We start from the raw sequence: 21205 nt of genomic DNA, 5'->3' as shown, positions 1-21205 counted from the left end.
CACCATTAATTGTGGGTGGTCTGATTTCAGGAGGTAGATGATGATGATATCTCTGTGATCCTGAAAGCCTCTCCAATGTCAATGAGGAACCGTCTGAAGCCGAAGGCCAAGGAGCTGGTGGAGAAATTTAAGCAGCAACTGGAAGTGGGTGAGGAACAGAGAGAGAGTGAGGTCACGGAGTTGGATAAACTCCTGAAGAAAGACACTGAGAACTTCTGCAAGGCTTATACAACAAAATATAACACAGCGATTGGCAAACTGAGGGAGAAGATGGTGAAGGAATTTGAATGTTTCATCGAACAGCAGGTAACTCAGATCCAAAACGTACAGTGCTTGTGAATGCAGCAGTGTAGAGGGAGCTTTACTCTGTATCTAAACCCGTGCTGTCCCTGTCCCTGGGAGTGTTTGATGGGGGGACAGTGTAGAGGGAGCTTTACTCTGTATCTAACCCCGTGCTGTCCCTGTCCCTGTCCCTGGGAGTGTTTGATGGGGGGACAGTGTAGAGGGAGCTTTACTCTGTATCTAACCTCGTGCTGTCCCTGTCCCTGGGAGTGTTTGATGGGGGGGACAGTGTAGAGAGAGCTTTACTCTGTATCTAACCCCGTGCTGTCCTTGTCCCTGGGAGTGTTTGATGGGGGGACAGTGTAGAGGAAGCTTTACTCTGTATCTAACCCCGTGCTGTTCCTGTCCCTGGGAGTGTTTGATGGGGGGGACAGTGTAGAGAGAGCTTTACTCTGTATCTAACCCCGTGCTGTTCCTGTCCCTGGGAGTGTTTGATGGGGGGGACAGTGTAGAGTGAGCTTTACTCTGTATCTAACCCCGGCTGTCCCTGTCCCTGGGAGTGTTTAATGCGGGGCCAGTGTAGAGGAAGCTTTACTCTGTATCTAACCCCGTGCTGTCCCTGTCCCTGGGAGTGTTTGATGGGGGGACAGTATAGAGGAAGCTTTACTCTGTATCTAACCCCGTGCTGTCCCTGTCCTGGGAGTGTTTGATGGGGTACAGTGTAGAGGGAGCTTTACTCTGTATCTAACCCCGTGCTGTCCCTGTCCCTGTCCCTGGGAGTGTTTGATGGGGGGACAGTGTAGAGGGAGCTTTACTCTGTATCTAACCTCGTGCTGTCCCTGTCCCTGGGAGTGTTTGATGGGGGGGACAGTGTAGAGAGAGCTTTACTCTGTATCTAACCCCGTGCTGTCCTTGTCCCTGGGAGTGTTTGATGGGGGGACAGTGTAGAGGAAGCTTTACTCTGTATCTAACCCCGTGCTGTTCCTGTCCCTGGGAGTGTTTGATGGGGGGGACAGTGTAGAGAGAGCTTTACTCTGTATCTAACCCCGTGCTGTTCCTGTCCCTGGGAGTGTTTGATGGGGGGGACAGTGTAGAGTGAGCTTTACTCTGTATCTAACCCCGGCTGTCCCTGTCCCTGGGAGTGTTTAATGCGGGGCCAGTGTAGAGGAAGCTTTACTCTGTATCTAACCCCGTGCTGTCCCTGTCCCTGGGAGTGTTTGATGGGGGGACAGTATAGAGGAAGCTTTACTCTGTATCTAACCCCGTGCTGTCCCTGTCCTGGGAGTGTTTGATGGGGTACAGTGTAGAGGTAGCTTTACTCTGTATCTAACCCCGTGCTGTCCCTGTCCCTGGGAGTGTTTGATGGGGGGACAGTGTAGAGAGAGCTTTACTCTGTATCTAACCCCGTGCTGTCCTTGTCCCTGGGAGTGTTTGATGGGGGGACAGTGTAGAGGAAGCTTTACTCTGTATCTAACCCCGTGCTGTTCCTGTCCCTGGGAGTGTTTGATGGGGGGGACAGTGTAGAGAAAGCTTTACTCTGTATCTAACCCCGTGCTGTTCCTGTCCCTGGGAGTGTTTGATGGGGGGGACAGTGTAGAGTGAGCTTTACTCTGTATCTAACCCCGGCTGTCCCTGTCCCTGGGAGTGTTTAATGCGGGGCCAGTGTAGAGGAAGCTTTACTCTGTATCTAACCCCGTGCTGTCCCTGTCCCTGGGAGTGTTTGATGGGGGGACAGTATAGAGGAAGCTTTACTCTGTATCTAACCCCGTGCTGTCCCTGTCCTGGGAGTGTTTGATGGGGTACAGTGTAGAGGTAGCTTTACTCTGTATCTAACCCCGTGCTGTCCCTGTCCCTGGGAGTGTTTGATGGGGGGACAGTGTAGAGAGAGCTTTACTCTGTATCTAACCCCGTGCTGTCCCTGTCCCTGGGAGTGTTTGATGGGGGGACAGTGTAGAGAGAGCTTTACTCTGTATCTAACCCCCTGCTGTCCCTGTTGCTGGGAGTGTTTGATGGGGGGACAGTGTAGAAGAAGCTTTACTCTGTATCTAACCTCATGCTGTCCCTGTCCCTGGGATGCGGGGCCAGTGTAGAGTGAGCTTTACTCTGTCTCGAACCCCGTGCTGTCCCTGTCAGTGTGCAGTGTGTGCTTTACTCACCATTAATTGTGGGTGGTCTGATTTCAGGAGGTAGATGATGATGATATCTCTGTGATCCTGAAAACCTCTCCAATGTCAATGAGGAACCGTCTGAAGCCGAAGGCCAAGGAGCTGGTGGAGAAATTTAAGCAGCAACTGGAAGTGGGTGAGGAACAGAGAGAGAGTGAGGTCACGGAGTTGGATAAACTCCTGAAGAAAGACACTGAGAACTTCTGCAAGGCTTATACGACAAAATATAACACAGCGATTGGCAAACTGACGCAAATGTTGCTGAAGGAATTTGAAGGTTTCATCAAACAGCAGGTAACTCAGATCCAAAATGTACAGTGCTTGTGAATGCAGCAGTGTAGAGGAAGCTTTACTCTGTATCTTACCCCGTGCTGTCCCTGTCCCTGTCCCTGGGAGTGTTTGATGGGGGGACAGTGTACAGGGAGCTTTACTCTGTATCTAACCCTGTGATGTCCCTGACCCTGGGAGTGTTTGATGGGGGGACAGTGTACAGGGAGCTTTACTCTGTATCTAACCCTGTGATGTCCCTGTCCCTGGGAGTGTTTGATGTGGGACAGTGTAGAGAGAGCTTTACTCTGTATCTAACCCCCTGCTGTCCCTGTCCCTGGGAGTGTTTGATGGGTGGGACAGTGTAGAGGAGCTTTACTCTGTATCTAACCCCCTGCTGTCCCTGTCCCTGGGAGTGTTTGAAGTGGGACAGTGTCAAGGGAGCTTTACTCTGTATCTAACCCCGTGCTGTCCCTGTCCCTGGGTGTGTTTGATGGGGGGGCACTGTAGAAGGAGCTTTACTCTGTCTCTAACCCCGTACTGTCCCTGTCCTAGGAGTGTTTGATAGGGGGACAGTGTACAGGGAGCTTTACTCTGTATTTAACCCCGTGCTGTCCCTGTTCCTGGGAGTGTTTGATGGATGGACAGTGTAGAGGGAGCTTTACTCTGTATTTAACCCCGTTCTGTCCCTGTCCCTCAGAGTGTTTGTTGGGGGACAGTGTAGAGAGAGCTTTACTTGTGTTTTTGGGATCTTTGATGGGGAGCAGCCCATGATGTGGTCCACATAGGCACCAACGGCATTGTAGGAAAAGGGATGGAGATGTAAGGCAGATATTCAGGGAGATAGGGTGGAAGCTTAGAGGTAGAACAAACAGTTGTTATCTCTGGTTTGTTGCCTGTCCATGTGTGAGCAAGGTGAGAACAGGGAGGAACACAGCTGAACACATGGCTACAGGTTTGGTGCAGGAGGGAGGGATTCAGATACATGGATAATTGAGGCTCATTCTGCGACAGGTGGGACCTCTACAACTGGATGTTCAACACCTGAACCAGAGAGGTACCAATACCCTGGAGGGTGGAATTTGCTCATGCTGTTCGGGAGAGTTTAAACTAATTCAGCAAGGGAATGGGAACCTTAAACGTAGTTCCAGTGTTCAGGTGGTTCGCGTAGTGAGGTCAGAAATAATGTTTCAAGGTCGTAGGAGTATACTGGCAGACAGGAAGGTGGTTTGTAGTGTGTCTAGTTCAACGTCAGGAGCATCCAGAATAAGATGGGTGAACTTGCAGCATGGGTTGGTACCTGGGACTTCAATATTATTGTCATTTTGGAGATATGGATAGAGTAGGGACAGAAATGGATGTTGCAGGTTCCGAGATTTAGATATTTCAGTAAGAACAGAGAAGATTGTAAAAGAAGAGGAGGTGTGGCATTGTTAGTCAAGGACTGTATTACGGTGGCAGAAAGGACATGAGAGGACTCGTCAACTGAGATAGTATGGGCTGAGGTTAGAGACAGGAAAGGAGAGGTCACCCTGTTGGGAGTTACATATCAGCCTCAGAAAAGTTCCAAAGATGATCGCAAAGATGATCCTGGATAGGAGTGAAAGTAACAGGGTAGTTGTTATGGGGGGGCTTTAACTTTCCAAATATTGACTGGGAATACTATAGTTTAAATACTTTAGGTGGGTCAGTTTTTGTCCAATGTGTGCAGGGTGGTTTCCTGATACTGTATGTAGACAGGCCAACAAGGGTTGAGGCCACACTGGATTTGGTCATGGGTAATGAACCTGGCCAAGTGTTAGATTTGGAGGGAGGTGAACACTTTGGTGATAGTGACCACAATTCAGTTATGTTTACTTTAGTGATGGAAAGCGATAGGTATATACAGCAGGGCAAGAGTTATAGCTGGGGGAAAAGCAATTATGATGCGATTAGGCAAGATTTAGGATGCACAGGATGGGGAAGGAAACTGCAGGGGATGTGCACAATTGAAATGTGGAACATATTCATGGAACAGCTACTGAGTGTCCCTGATAAGTATGTACCAGTCAGGCAGGGAGCAAGTGGTTGAGCATGGGAGCTGTGGTTTACTGAAGAAGTGGAATCTCTTGTCATGAGAAAGAAGAAGGCTTACGTTAGGATGAGATGTGAAGACTCAGGGCGCTTGAGAGTTACAAGTTAACCAGGAAGGACGTAAAGAGAGAGCTAAGAAGAGCCAGGGGGAGACATGAGAAGTCCTTGGCAATGAGGATCAAGGAAAACCCTAAAGATTTCTATCGGTATATCAGGATAAAAGAATGGCTCGAGTGAGATTAGGGCCAATCAAGGACAGTAGTGGGGAATTGTGCATGGAGTCCAAAGAGATAGGAGAGACACGAAATGAATATTTTTTGTCAGTATTCACACAGGAAAAAGACAATGTTGTCAAGGAGAACAGAGATACAGGCTACTACACTAGATGGGATTGAGGTTGATAAGGACATGTTAGTAATTCTGGAAAGTGTGAAAATAGATAAGTCCCCTGGGCCAGATGGGATTTATCTGAGGATTCTCTGGGAAGCTGGGGAGGAGATTGCTGAGCCTTTGGCTCTGATCTTTATGCCGTCATTGTCTACAGGAATAGTGCCAGGAGACTGGTGGATAGCAAATGTTGTTCCCTTGTTCAAGAAGGGGAATAGATACAGCCCTGATAATTATAGACCTGTGAGCCTTACTTCGGTTGTGGGTAAAGTGTTGGAAAGGATTATAAGAGATGGGATTTATAATCATCCAGAAAGGAATACGTTGATTAGGGATAGTAAACATGGTTTTGTGAAGGATAGTTCTTTGAGATGGTGACTGAACAGGTGGATGAGGGTAAAGTGGTTATGTGGTGTATATGGATTTCTGTAAAGTGTTTAATAAAGTTCCCCACGGTAGGCTATTGCAGAAAATATGGAGGCATGGGATTGAGAGTGATTTAGCAGTTTGGATCAGAAATTGGTTAGTTGTAAGAAAACAGAGGGTGATGGTTGTTGGGAAATGTTCATCCTGGAGTTCAGTTACTAGTGGTGTACCGCAAGGATCTATTTTGGGGCCACTGCTGTTTAAGACCATAATACCATAAGACATAGGAGTGGAAGTAAGGCCATTCGGCCCATCGAGTCCACTCCGCCATTCAATCATGGCTGATGCGCATTTCAGCTCCACTTGCCAGCGTTCTCCCCGTAGCCCTTAATTCCTCTAGACAACAAGAACCTATCAATCTCGGCCTTGAAGACATTTAGCGTCCCGGCTTCCACTGCACTCCGTGGCAATGAATTCCACAGGCCCACCACTCTCTGGCTGAAGAAATGTCTCCGCATTTCCGTTCTGAAATGACCCCCTCTAATTCTAAGGCTGTGTCCACGGGTCCTAGTCTCCTCGCCTAACAGAAACAATTTTCTAGCATCCACCTTTTCAAAGCCATGTATTATTTTGTACGTCTCTATTAGATCTCCCCTTAATCTTCTAAACTCCAACGAATACAACCCCAGTATCCTCAGCCGTTCCTCATATGCTAGACCTGTCATTCCAGGGATCATCCGTGTGAATCTCCGCTGGACACGTTCCAGTGCCAGTATGTCCTTCCTGAGGTGTGGGGACCAAAACTGGACACAGTACTCCAAATGGGGCCTAACCAGAGCTTTATAAAGTCTTAGTAGTACATCTCTGCTTTTATATTCCAACCCTCTTGAGATAAGAGACAACATTGCATTCGCTTTCTTAATCACAGACTCAACCTGCATGTTTACCTTTAGAGAATCCTCGACTAGCACTCCCAGATCCCTTTGTGCTTTGGCTTTATTAAGTTTCTCACCATTTAGAAAGTAGTCCATTCCTATATTCTTTTTGCCAAAGTGCAAGACCTCGCACTTGCTCACGTTAAATTCCATCAGCCATTTCCTGGACCACTCTCCCAACCTGTCTAGATCCTTCTGTAGCCTCCCCACTTCCTCAGTACTACCTGCCTGTCTACCTAACTTTGTATCATCGGCAAACTTCGCTAGAATGCCCCCGGTTCCCTCATCCAAATCATTAATATATAATGCGAACAGCTGTGGCCCCAGCACCGAACCCTGCGGGACACCGCTCGTCACCGGCTGCCATTCTGAAAAAGAACCTTTTATCCCAACTCTCTGCCTTCTGTTAGATAGCCAATCCTCAATCCATCCCAGCAGCTCACCTCGAACACCATGGGCCCTCACCTTGCTCAGCAGTCTCCCGTGTGGCACCTTATCAAAGGCCTTTTGAAAGTCCAGATAGACCACATCCACTGGGTTCCCCTGGTCTAACCTACTTGTTACCTCTTCAAAAAATTCCAACAGGTTTGTCAGGCATGACCTCCCTTTACTAAATCCATGTTGACTTGTTCTAATCAGACTCTGCTCTTCCAAGAATTTAGAAACCTCATCCTTAATGATGGATTCTAGAATTTTACCAACAACCGAGGTTAAGCTGATTGGCCTATAATTTTCCATCTTTTGCCTTGATCCTTTCTTGAACAAGGGGGTTACTACAGCCATCTTCCAATCGTCCGGGACCTTTCCTGACTCCAGTGACTCTTGAAAGATCTCAACCAATGCCTCTGCTATTTCCTCAGCAACCTCTCTCAGAACTCTAGGGTGTATCCCATCGGGGCCAGGAGATTTATCAATTTTAAGACTTTTTAACTTTTCTAGCACTATCTCTTTCGTAATGGCAACCATACTCAACTCAGCCCGGTGACACCCTTTAATTTTTGGGATATTGTCTATGAATGACCTGGATGAGGGTGTAAAAGGATGGGTCAGTAAATTTGCGAATGACAGTAAGGTTGGTGGAGTTGTGGATAGGGCTAAAGGATGTTGTAGGTTACAGAGGGACATAGATAAGTGTCAGAGGTGGCAATTGGAGTTTAATGCAGAAAATTGGGAGGTGGTTCACTTTCGAAGGAGCAACAGGAATACAGAGTATTGGGTTAATGGTAAGATTCTTGGTAGTGTAGATGAGCAGAGAGATCCTGGTGTCCATGTAAATGGATTCCTGAAAGTTGCCATCCAGGTTGATAGGGTTGTCAAGAAGGTATATGGGGTGTGTTGGCATTTATTGGTAGAGGGATTGAGTTTCGGAACCATGAGGTCATGTTGCAGATGTGGAAAACTCTGGTGTGTCCAGATTTGGAGTATTGTGTACAGTTCTGGTCACTGCATTATAGGAAGGAGGTGGAAGCTTTGGAAAGGGTTCAGAGGAGATTTATTAGGATGTTGCCTGGTATGAAGGGAAGGTCTTATGAGAAAAGGCTGAGGGACTTGAGGCTGTTTTCATCAGAGAGAAGAAGGTTGAGAGGTGACTTAATTGAAGCATAGAAGATGATCAGAGGGTGAGGTAAGGGTGGACAGTGAGAGTCTTTTTCCTTAGATGGTAATGGCTAGCACAAGGGGACATAGCTTTAAATTGAGGGGTGATGGATATAGACAGATGTCAGAGGTAGTTTCTTTACTCAGAGTAGTAGGGGGCATGGAATGCACTGCCTGCAATAGTAGTAGGCTCCCAACATGAAAGTCATTTAAATGGTCATTGGGTGATAATGTAACAGTGTAGGATAGATGGGCTTCAGATTCGTTCCAAGGTCCGTGCAACATTGAGGGCCGAAGGGCCTATTCCACGCTGGAATGTTCTCCGTTGTGTACATAATCCTGTGCTGTCCCAGTCTCTGGGAGTATTTGATGTAGGGGTACAATGTAGAGGGAGCTTTACTCTGTATCTAACCCCATGCTGCCTGTGTCCGGAGGATGTTTTGATGGGGGGGACAGTGTAGAGAGAGCTTTACTCTGTATCTAACCCCGTGCTGTCCCTGTCCCTGGGAGTGTTTGATGGGGGGGACAGTGTAGAGGGAGCTTTATCTGTATCTAACCCTGTACTGTCCCTGTCCTGGGAGTGTTTGATGGGGGGGACAGTGTAGAGAGAGCTTTACTCTGTATCTAACCCCGTGCTGTCCCTGTCCCTGGGTGTGTTTGATGGGGGGACAGTGTAGAGGCAGCTTTACTCTGTCTCTAACCCCGTGCTGTCCCTGTCCCTGGGTGTGTTTGATGGGGGGACAGTGTAGAGGGAGCTTTACTCTGTATCTAACCCCGTGCTGTCCCTGTCCCTGGGAGTGTTTGATGGGGGGACAGTGTAGAGTGAGCTTTACTCTGTCTCTAACCCCGTGCTGTCACTGTCCTGGGAGTGTTTGATGGGGGGGACAGTGTAGAGTGAGCTTTACTCTGTATCTAACCCTGTGCTGTCCCTGTCCCTGGGAGTGTTTGATGGGGGGCCAGTGTAGAGGCAGCTTTACTCTGTATCTAACCCCGTGCTGTCCCTGTCCCTGGGTGTGTTTAATGGGGGCACAGTGTCGAGGGAGCTTTACTCTGTATCTAACCCCGTGCTGTCCCTGTCCCTGGGAGTGTTTGATGGGGGGACAGTGTAGAGGGAGCTTTACTCTGTATCTAACCCCGTGCTGTCCCTGTCCCTGGGAGTGTTTGATGCGGGGCCAGTGTAAAGGGAGCTTTACTCTGTATCTAACCCCGTGCTGTCCCTGTCCCTGGGAGTGTTTGATGCGGGGCCAGTGTAGAGTGAGCTTTACTCTGTCTCTAACCCCGTGCTGTCCCTGTCAGTGTGCAGTGTGTGCTTTACTCACCATTAATTGTGGGTGGTCTGATTTCAGGAGGTAGATGACGATGATATCTCTGTGATCCTGAAAACCTCTCCAATGTCAATGAGGAACCGTCTGAAGCTGAAGGCCAAGGAGCTGGTGGAGAAATTTAAGCAGCAACTGGAAGTGGGTGAGGAACAGAGAGAGAGTGAGGTCACGGAGTTGGATAAACTCCTGAAGAAAGACACTGAGAACTTCTGCAAGGCTTATACGACAAAATATAACTGGGCCATTGGCAACCTGAGGGAGAAGATGGTGAAGCAGTTGAAATGTTTCACCAAACAGCAGGTAACTCCAATACGAATTGAACAAAGCTGTGCTACGGGACAGGGGATAGCAAGGCAGACCCAGTCAGCATCATCAACACTGGATTCGCAACAAAGTGAAATTAAAATGTTCCATGGCCCTTACAATTGCTCACTTACTCCTCAGCCAAACTTAGGAATACTAGGTCTTGGACACCAAGTTTACAACTTCAACAAAATGAAGAATTGGGTATTAATATTGTAACTTTAGCAGAACACAGATGGACAAAAACACAGTCTAACTGATATCTATAATCTATGGCTATTCTTCTTTCATCCTAACCCCCACTCACACCAGCGGACCAACTGACCCAGTTCAGGGATTAATTAAAAAAGGAATTCAAATAATTATGATTTGCCAGTTCAATAATGGTTTCAATGGTGAATATCAAGTCTTCATGAAATCCTTGAATAATGGATTGTATTACAGGCAGAATTCTGAAATCTCCAGTTAATGCAAGCAACCTCTGAGAAGTCTGGATACTTTTACTTCTTACATTGTAAGTTTCTTTCTCTGAATTTTCAAACAGTCAATAAATAGACAATAACTTGTGAAAGAAAAGCCAAAAGAACTGCCCAGTCTGGCAGCTCCTGAAGTAAAATTATCCCATGCCCCAAACCCTGCCAGAGCCATTTTCCTTTTGGATGTTTTTCTCTTTTTTTCCCCCAACATTCTCCGTGATTCTCAGGCCAGTGATGCTCCTTCCCTGATTGACCAATTGAACAGCCACCCAGCTACTTGTCTCTGAGCGTAGCAATGTCTCAGTGTGAAAACATCTACTGTGCCCTTTGAGCGGTAGTCAACCTGAATTATCTGTCCAGGCCAGTTCCCACCAGCAAACATCTGTCTCTTGTTCTTTCCTTTCTCTCAACAAGCTGCTGTTCACACTCAATTCTCACCCCCATCTCTCAGTTCCAAATCAAAAAGGGCAACGATCAAAGTAAAACAATGATGACCTCAGAAAGTGTCCACCCTCCAGTGTGAAATGCCATTTCAATTGTGCAATTCATGACAAGGTTAATAACATGGGAACAACTATCAAGGAACAAAACTCACATCCATTCAATTCTTCATCCAACTAGATTTCTAATCACTACACAACTTTCTTGGTTAAGTTTTCATTTGGGTTAAAGTGCCAACAATTACATTTTCATCCCCTGAAATATGTGCAACGTTTATTTTAAAATGTTGCAAAAAAACTTAGCATTTTAGTTTTAAATCCCTTTATCAGATTACGAACAGTAAAAACCAAAAGTGTCATAGTTTCCATGTTGAACATAAACTTTTGAATTGTTGAAGAGCTATCACATCACCAATACCTTCTCTTCTATAGTAGTATCTTTTCAGATGTTGATTCAAGTAATAGCTGGAAAAATAACCCCACTGCCTGCTCTATTCCTGCCTTGTCATCCTGGAAGAGCTCCCAGCCCCAAATTGCTCAGGGCTATGACTAACCAGTCGGTTAAAGTTCGGTGCAGTTACAATAGGTTAATTTCCCAGCTTTTAAAAAGTTCCCTGGCATTTTGTTGATTGTACCATCTTTGTCTGTTTTTGTAGTGAGTTGGTTAAGGGTACAGCTGTTGTACTAACATTAGGTACAGACTTGTGATAAAATCTGCACATTCCCAAAAACCCATTGCATTTCATTTTTTTTAGGGATGGGGAAGTCTATCAGAGCTTGAGCTTTGCTGCTGTTCTGGGTGACACTTGTCCTTGTTCTAGAAAGTGTGAGAAACAAAGCTCACTCGCTTCAATAATTTCAGTCCAAGACAAGATCTGAATCAGTAGTGTCTTTTATTTTACACTTGCAAGAGGGTGTGATGTCCAGTGTCTATAAGGCAGAGGACATACACACCCCAAATTCAATTAATACACAATATTTAAATAATTTGGTTTCTTTTGTTTTACATTGCTCCTCCCTGTTTACATCTTCCACTTCCCTAAGACTGGCCCCATTGCTTCTGTTTATCTCTTGCCTTATCCGGCCTTGTCTGTGACAAAATGTTTATTTCTGGCCTCACAAGGCTGTTTGACCTCATCCCGCTGTAGGTCATTATTAGGCATATTCTTTCTTCATCATTAACTACCTGCTCTCTGTACTTTTCCCTCACAGCATCTTATCACTAAGCCCTTTTAATTGGGGTTTGTTCCTGTGTTTCTGTATAAGTGGGAAACCGATGTTTATACCTACTGTTTATACAGGCGTATCTAATTTAACTGCCTCTCTTCACAGCATTTTCTCTAGTGCCTGTAATATCTACCATTGTCTTGCAGTCACATTTCATTCTGGCATACAATTTTAGCTAATACAAAAACAATTATGTATTTCCTCCACATAGTTTCCATTCTTGTTGACTCAGCTCTTGGCTGAAACAATCACACACTGCTGTGAGTTCATTTACTTTGGAATTGCAGAAGAAACAATATTTTTCCCACATCCCACAAAAGTGTCCCAAAGACATCAGTTTTGTTTTTGCAAATTAACTTTTTCTGAGATTTAACACCCACCTGCCTGTTTGTAATTGTGTAGTTAAATTTCCTGACTGTTCGATATGTTCCTACATTTAGTACAATACACCACAATATCAGCCAAGTAGCCTGTACAGTTAGGCACATCAACGAGAACTTTATTCATCAGTTGTTGAAATGTGGCCGGAGGGCTCTTCTATCCAAATTGTGTCATCTGATTTTCAGATTTTGTTTTTGTGGGATGTGGGTGGCTCTGGCTGGCCAGCATTTATTATCTGTCCCTAGTTGCTCCCTTGAGAAGAAGGTGGTGAACTGCCGCCTTGAACAGCTGCAGTCCATGTGCTGTGGGCTGACCTACAATGTCACTGAGGGAGGGAATTCCAGGATTTTGACCCAGTGACAATGAAGGAACAACCGATGTAATTTCAAGTCAGGATGGTGAGTGGCTTGGAGGGGAATTTGCAAGGGGTGGTGTTCCCATGTATCTGCTGTCCTTGTCCTTCTAGATGGAAGTGACGATGGGTTTGGAAGGTGCTGTCTGAGGATCTTTGGTAAGTCTCTTCAGTGCATCTTGTAGATGGTACACACTGCTGCTACTGAGCACCAGTAGTGAAGGGAGTAGAGTTGTGCCAAACTCATGTTGTCAAGCTCATCCAAATAAGTGGGGAGTTTTCCCTCACCTTCCTAACTTCTACCTTGTCGGTGGTGGACAGGCTTTTGAGAATCAGGAGCTGAGTTACACACTGCAGTATTTCTAGCCTGATCCAAATAGAAAAGGATTCTGGATAATCCCAGATGGAGGATAACAAAACATTGTGGAGCTGCTCCTTTTTTGAGGGATTTGAGGTGTTGGAGCTGACTTCCACATATTTCAGGAGCAGTAATTACTGTTTTGGAGCTTTGGGGAAGAAAAGATCAAAACAACAGCATTTTAAAAAGGAGAAAGAGAAACCCCATGGTCAGTGAGAGAGAGAGAGAGTGAGAAAGAAACCTACACAGCAGTGAATCTGCACCGTCACTGCCTTTGCTGTTTGAGTTCGTGTATCTCTGGACATTGGAGCGCATCAAAGAAAAATTAACAAACAGTGAAAATCATAGCTGACCATGGAAAACCTGTGGGAGAGCTCACAGCTGAGGAACAGCTCAGTACCTAGTTTATTAAGTGTAATCTTGTTTTTTTGCATTGTAAATCTCCAATAGTGAGTTGAGTGGGTTCTTTTTTAATATGTTTTATTGAGATTTGTCTCTTGATTAAAATTTTAAAATATAAACAAAGATACTAAGTTAGATTGGAGCAGTAAGACAGTGCTGTTTTCCGGGTTTGTAGATTGTGAAGGAGCACAGATGGCCTTCAGTAGAAAGATGTGCTCTTCCTGTTGGATGTGGGAGTTTAGGGAAAGTTTCCAGGTTACTGATGATTATTTCTGCAGGAAGTGTCTTTGGTCACAAATCCTATCAGATTGCATGGTTCAGTTGGAGTGACAGTTAAAAGCAATTAGGACTTTATCGAAGCTCCAGGATGAGATGGATGGTAGTTATAGGGAGGCAGAAAAGCTGCAGATACAGTCCGGTGGTTGGATTAACTCCAAGAAAGGCAGGAGGAGTAGGCAGGTAGTTAAGGAGTCTTCTGTGACTATTCCCCATCTCAAACAAGTATGCTGTTTTGGAAAATCTAGGGGATGACGGATTCTCAGGGGAATATACCACAAACAGCCAAGTTTCTCGTATCAAGACTGGCTCAAATGTAATGAGGGCTGTGATGGTTCCAAGCGATCGATTGTGTTAGGGGACCATCTAGTCGGATTCACAGATAGACGTTTCTGCGGCCAGCAGCAAAAAATCAGAATGGCGTGTTGCCTCCCTGGATATCTCAGAGAGGCTGCAGAATGTTCTCAAAGGGGAGAGGGACCAGCAGGAGGAACCAACGACATTGGAAGGGAAAAAGATGAGATTCTGATGGAAGAATATAGAGAGTTAGGCAGGAATTTAAAAAGGAGGTCCTCAAGGGTAGTAATATCTGGATTACTCCTGGTGCTACGAGCTAGTGAGGGTGGGAATAGGAGGATAGAGCAGCTGAATGCGTGGCTGAGGAGCTGGTGTATGGGAGAAGGATTCCCACTTTTGGATCATTGGAATCTCTTTCGGGGTAGAAGTGACCTGTACAAGAAGGACGGATCGCACCGAAATTGGAAGGGGACTAATATACCGGCAGGGAGATTTGTTAGAGCTGCTCGGGAGGATTTATACTAGTAAGGGTGGGGAGTGGGGGGGTGCGGGGGGGGGGGGGGGGGGGGGGGCGGGGGGGCGGGGGTGGTGGAGGGTAGTGGGCGGTGGGGTGGGACCCAGGGAGATAGCGAGGAAAGAGATCAATCTGAGACTGGTTCAGTTGGGAAAAGGAACGAGTCGAACAGGGCAGGCAGGGACAAAGCAGACAACAAGGTAGGACTGATGAATTTATCTCCATTTATTTCAATGCACAAGGACAAAGAGGAAAAGGCAGATGAACTACTGGCATAGTTTGAAACATGGGACTAGGATATCATAGCAATTACAGAGACATGTGTCACAAAGCTGGTCCCTTTTCTCAAAGTTACTGTGTCCTTCAATTTTTTTCTGTTCTTTGTGGTTCATTCTGTAATTTTGGAAATAAATCTTGTTTGCTTAAAACTTGGCAGGCGACCCAGCTAATTTTCACTGGGAATATCCACTATACACCAAGCTAAACAAATACCAGAGGTACAGTCTGGGTTAGCAGCTTAAAAATGTTTTGAAGGGTGTGGTCTAGTCCACACATGGCTCAGAGATGGACAGGACTGGCAGCATAATGTTCCAGGATAGAAAGCGTGACATAAGGGATAGCATTAATGCTATACTTAGGAAGGATATTCCTGAGAATACATCCAGGGACGTTATTTGGGTGGAACTGAGAAATAAGCAAGGTATGATCACTTTACTGGGATTATTTTATAGACCCCTTTCCCTCCCAATAGTCAGCAGGAAATTGAGAAACAACTTTGTAAGGAGATCTCAGTTTTCTGTAAGAATAATAGGATGGTTATGGTAGGGGATTTTGTCTTTCCAAACATAGACTGGGGCTGCCATAGTGGTAAGGGTTTAGATGGAGAGGAATTTGTTAAGTGTGAGTACAATAATTTTTTTCTGATTCAATATGTGAATACCAACTAAAGAAGGTGCAAAACTTGACCTACTCTTGAAAATAAAGCAGGGCAGGTGACTGAGGTGTCAGTGGGGGATCACTTGGGACCAGTGACCTTAATTCTATTAATTTTTAAATTGTGCTGGAAAAGGATAGACCAGATCTAAAAGTTGAAGTTCTAAATTGGAGAAAGGCCAATTTTGCCGGTATTAGGCAAGAACTTTCAAAAGCTGATTGGAGGCAGATGTTCGCAGGTGAAGGGACGGCTGGAAAATGGGAAGCCTTCAGAATTGTGATAACAAGAATCCAGGGAAAGTATATTCCTGTCAGGGTGAAAGGGAAGGCTGGTAGGTATAGGGAATGCTGGATGACTAGAGAAATTGAGGATTTGGTTAAGAAAAAGAGGGAAACATATGTCAGGGATAGACAGGACAGATCGAGTGAATCCTTAGAAGACTATAAAAGCAGTGGGGGTATACTTAAGAGAGAAATCAGGAGGGTAGAAAGGGGACGTGAGATAATCTTGGCAAATAGAGTTAGGGAGAATCCAAAGAGATTTATTAAATACATTAAGCACAAAAGGATAACGAGGGAGCAAATAAGGCCTCTCAAAAATCAGCAAGACAGCCTATGTGCAGAGCCGCAGGAGATGGAGGAGATCCTAAATGAGTACTTTGCATCAGTGTTTACTGAGGAGAAGGATGGAAGATATAGAATTGGGAAAATAAATGGTGACATCTTGAAAAATGCCCATGTTACAGAGAAGGAGATGCTGGATGTCTTAAAATGCATCCCCAGGACCTGATCATATGTACCCTAGAACTCTGTGGGAAGCTAGAGGAGTGATGGCTGGGCCTCTTACTGAGATATTTGTATCATCGATAGTCACAGGTGAGGTGCCAGAAGACTGGAGGTTGGCAAACGTGGTGCTGCTGTTTAAGAAGGGTGGTAAGGACAAGCCAAGGAACTATAGACCAGTGAGCCTGACCTCGGTGGTGGGCAACTTGTTGGTGATGTTAACCTGTTCAGGCTGTCTCATTCTATTCTGAAACATCTGTCTGTTTGCTTCTGGGACCAGTCCAAATGTGCTTCGAATACCCTTTTTCATCTCATCATAATCTCTGGAAGATTCCTCTAAACCACTTTGTATGGGCAGTGTCCAATCTGGGGTTGACCACCTTAGTTGGGGTTGCTGCCTTCTCAAACAACGTGAAAAATGCGTCCACACATTTCTTTTCAAATCCTGGTGAGACCAACACAATCTGAAACGTCTCCTGGTTGAACCATAGATTGTGACTCTGGTTTTCGTCTTCTGGTTTAACTTGCTAACACTGCATGAGATGTAATTTAAATTCCCTTTGTTTCACCGTTTCCTCCGTTCGAAGGTCCTGTCTTTAAGGTTCAAATGCTCTTTGAAATGCTTTCTCTTTTTCTACCCTTTGGAATTCCATCTCCAATTTTCTCAGTTCAGTTTGCATTAACTGCATCTCAGGGGTTACTGACCTATCTCTAGATCTATTTTTGACACTCATCCTCTCTATTTTCATCAAATCCATCATTTCATTATTATATCCAGAATGTTTGTGATCTTAGCTTGGTCGGACAAGTTTATTTCCCGTCTTCTGATTAAAAAATGTCTGTTTCGTTTGAATCATGTTCTGCAAGAATACCAGGCAACCTTCTGACACTTTGAAAACATCTTGAGCAATTTCCAGTGCCGTTTTAAGGCAGTATGTCAGCTTGTTTTCAGACTACCCACTCCAGGGCGTGAGTTGCCAATTCTAGCTGTCTGTTTTTTTTCCCTTACAAACTTCAGGAACTGAGGTCCAATAATGTGAAAGGACAGGAATAGCAAACCAGACCAAATCGGAATTATGAAACTGGATCTGCAGATATAATTTGTTATTAATCAAGTGACTTCATCAGAACAAAGATGAACAGAAAGGCAATGAAATTAATATCTACTGCCAAAACCCAGGCTTTTCCAAACACAGTTAAATGAGAATTTACAAAACATACTAAAGCAAGTGAAATTTGCCACTTTGATAACCTTTCCAACACTGATTCCAGGGAATATTTGATGGATGCAGTGTAGGGAGAGCTTTACTTTCGGTTCAAAACTGTAGAGGCAGCTTTACTCTGTATCTAACCCTGTGCTGTCCCTGTCCTGCATGTGTTTGATGGGGGGGACGGTGTAGAGGGAGCTTTACTCTGTATCTAACCCCGTGCTGTCCCTGTCCCTGGGAGTGTTTGATGGGGGGGACAGTGTAGGGGAGCTTTACTCTGTATCTAACACCGTGCTATCCCTGTCCCTGGGAGTGTTTGATGGGGGGGACGGTGTAGAGGGAGCTTTACTCTGTATCTAACCCCGTGCTGTCCCTGTCCCTGGGAGTGTTTGATGGGGGGACAGTGTAGAGGGAGCTTTACTCTGTAACTAACCCTGTGCTGTCCCTGTCCTGGGAGTGTTTGATGGGGGGACAGTGTAGAGGGAGCTTTACTCTGTAACTAACCCTGTGCTGATCCTGTCCTGGGAGCGTTTGATGGGGGGGACAGTGTAGAGGGAGCTTTACTCTGTATCTAACCCTGTGCTGTCTCTGTCCCTGGGAGTGTTTGATGGGGGGAGCAGTGTAGAGGAAGCTTTACCCTATATCTAACCCCGTGCTGTCCCTGTCCCTGGGGGTGTTTGATGGAGGACAGTGTAGAGGAAGCTTTACTCTATATCTAACCCCGTGCTGTCCCTGTCCCTGGGATGGGGGGACAGTGTAGAGAGAGCTTTACTCTGTATCTAACCCCGTGCTGTCCCTGTCCCTGGGAGTGTTTGATGGAGGACAGTGTAGAGGAAGCTTTACTCTGTATCTAACCCTGTGCTGTCCCTGTCCCTGGGAGTGTTTGATGGAGGACAGTGTAGAGAAAGCTTTACTCTGTATCTAACCCCGTGCTGTCCCTGTCCCTGGGAGTGTTTGATGGGGGGACAGTGTAGAGGGAGCTTTACTCTGTATCTAACCCCGTGCTGTCCCTGTCCCTGGGAGTATTTGATGGGGGGACAGTGTAGAGGGAGCTTTACTCTGTATCTAACCCCGTGCTGTCCCTGTCCCTGGGAGTGTTTGATGGGGGACAGTGTAGAGGGAGCTTTACTCTGTATCTAACCCCGTGCTGTCCCTGTCCCTGTCCCTGGGAGTATTTGATGGGGGGGACAGTGTAGAGGGAGCTTTACTCTGTATCTAACCCCGTGCTGTCCCTGTCCTGGAACATGGAGCAGTACAGCACAGTACAGGCCCTTTGGCTGCTGATGTTGTGCCGAACGTTTATCCTGCTCTAAGATCAAACTAACCTACATACTATCTTCCATGTGCCGATCCAAGAGTCGTTTAAATGTCCCTGGTGTATCTGACTCTACCCCACCACTGGTGTGCATTCCACCCACCCACCATCCATTGTGTAAAGAACCTCCCTCTGACATCTCTGCTCAACCTTCCCCCAATCGCCTTAAAATTATGTCCCCTCACATTTGCCATTTCTGCCCTGGGAAAAGTCTCTGGCTATTCACTCTATCTGTGCTTCTAATTATCTTGCACACCTCTATCAAGTCACCTCTGATCCTTCTTCACTCCAGTGAAAAAAGCCATAGCTCTGTCGACCTTTCTCCAGTCCCAGCAGCTTCCTGGTAAATCTCCTCTGCACCCTCTCTAAATCTTCCACATCTTTCCAATAATGAGGCAACCAGAACTGAACGCAATATTCCAAGTGTGATCCAAAGATGGCTCTATAGAGCTGCAGCATAACCTCACCACTCTAAAATCCAATACCCCTGCTAATGAAAGCCAATGCACCATATGACTTCTTAACAACTCTATCAACTTGGGTGGCAACTTTGAGGGATCAATGGACTTGGATCCCAAGATACATCTGTTATTCCACCCTGTCCAGAATCCTGCTTTAACCCTGTCATCCGCATTCAAATTCAACCTTCCAAACTGAATCATTTCACATTTTTCCACACTGAACTCCATCTGCTACTTCTCAGCCCAGCTCTGTAGCCAGTCAACGTCCCGTTGCAACCTGCGACACTATCCACAACTCCACCGAACTTCGTGCCATCAGCAAACTTGGTAACTCACCCTTCCACTTCCTCATCCAAGTCATTTATAAAAATCACAAAGAACGGACGTCCCAGACCAGATTCCTGCAGAACACCATTGATCATGAGCTCGAGGCTGAATACTTTCCATCTCCCACCACCCTCGGTCTTCAATTGGCCCATCAATTCTCTATCCAGATAGCCAAACTTCCCTGTATCCCATGTCTCCTTATATTCTGAATGAGCCTACTGTGGGGAACCTCATCAAACACCTTGTTAAAATCCATGCACACATCCACTGCTCCACCCTTGATCAAGGTGTTCTGTCACAACCTCAAAGAATTTAATATGTTTTGTGAGGCATGACCTGCCCCACACAAAGCCATTCGAATCAAGCTCAGGTTTTCCTAATAATCATAAATCCTGTCTCTCGGAATTCTGTCCTGGGAGTGTTTGATGGGGGGACAGTGTAGAGGGAGTTTTATTCTGTAACTAACCCTGTGCTGTCCCTGGGAGTGTTTGATGGGGAACAGTGTAGAGGGAGCTTTACTCTGTATCTAACCCTGTGCTGTCCCTGTCCCTGGGAGTGTTTGATGTGGGGACAGTGTAGAGGGAGCTTTACTCTGTATCTAACCCTGTGCTGTCCCTGTCCCTGGGAGTGTTTGATGTGGGGACAGTGTAGAGGGAGCTTTACTCTGTATCTAAGCCCGTACTGTCCCTGTCCTGGGAGTGTTTGATGGGGGGGACAGTGTAGAGGGAGCTTTACTCTGTATCTAACCCTGTGCTGTCCCTGTCCCTGGGAGTGTTTGATGGGGGGACAGTGTAGAGGGAGCTTTACTCTGTATCTAACCCCGTGCTGTCCCCGTCCCTGGGAGTGTGTGATGGGGGGGAACAGTGTAGAGGGAGCTTTACTCTGTATCTAACCCTGTGCTGTCCCTGTCCCTGGGAGTGTGTGATGGGGGGGAACAGTGTAGAGGGAGCTTTACTCTGTATCTAACCTCGTGCTGTCCCTGTCCCTGGGAGTGTTTGATGGGGGGGACAGTGTAGAGGGAGCTTTACTCTGTATCTAACCCCGTGCTGTCCCTGTTCCTGGGAGTGTTTGATGGTGGGGACAGTGTATAGGGAGCTTTACTCTGTATCTAACCCCGTGCTGTCCCTGTCCCTGGGAGTGTTTGATGAGGTGACAGTGTAGAGGGAGCTTTACTCTGTATCTAACCCCGTGCTGTCCCTGTCCCTGGGAGTGTTTGATGGTGGGGACAGTGTATAGGGGGCTTTACTCTGTATCTAACCCCGTGCTGTCCCTGTCCCTGGGAGTGTTTGATGGTGGGGACAGTGTAGAGGGAGCTTTACTCTGTATCTAACCCCGTGCTGTCTCTGTCCCTGGGAGTGTTTGATGGGGGGGGAACAGTGTAGAGGGAGCTTTACTCTGTATCTAACCCCGTGCTGTCCCTGTCCCTGGGAGTGTTTGATGGGGGGGCAGTGTAGAGGGAGCTTTACTCTGTATCTGACCCCGTGCTGTCCCTGTTCCTGGGAGTGTTTGATGGTGGGGACAGTGTAGAGGGAGCTTTACTCTGTATCTAACCCCGTGCTGTCCCTGTCCCTGGGAGTGTGTGATGGGGGACAGTGTAGAGGGAGCTTTACTCTGTATCTAACCCCGTGCTGTCCCTGTTCCTGGGAGTGTTTGATGGGGGGGACAGTGTAGAGGGAGCTTTACTCTGTATCTAACCCCGTGCTGTCTCTGTCCCTGGGAGTGTTTGATGGGGGGGGAACAGTGTAGAGGGAGCTTTACT

The 21205-nt window shown here is 46.4% G+C and overlaps 1 protein-coding gene across 1 annotated transcript in view; it reads left to right on the top strand.

The window, feature by feature from the left end:
• LOC140471624 (uncharacterized) overlaps nt 1-21205 on the top strand; it is a 247244-nt gene that overhangs the window by 209936 nt on the left and 16103 nt on the right. The window contains exons 23-25 of the mRNA XM_072567433.1: nt 31-306; nt 2466-2741; nt 9418-9693. Coding sequence (XP_072423534.1) covers nt 31-306; nt 2466-2741; nt 9418-9693 — 828 coding nt within the window. The remainder of the gene's footprint in view (nt 1-30; nt 307-2465; nt 2742-9417; nt 9694-21205) is intronic.

This window comes from Chiloscyllium punctatum, unplaced genomic scaffold, assembly GCF_047496795.1.
Source record: "Chiloscyllium punctatum isolate Juve2018m unplaced genomic scaffold, sChiPun1.3 scaffold_130, whole genome shotgun sequence".
Taxonomy (NCBI): Eukaryota; Metazoa; Chordata; class Chondrichthyes; order Orectolobiformes; family Hemiscylliidae; genus Chiloscyllium; species Chiloscyllium punctatum.
Note: the sequence above shows the minus strand (reverse complement) of the source record. Positions and strands in the feature narration are given on the sequence as shown.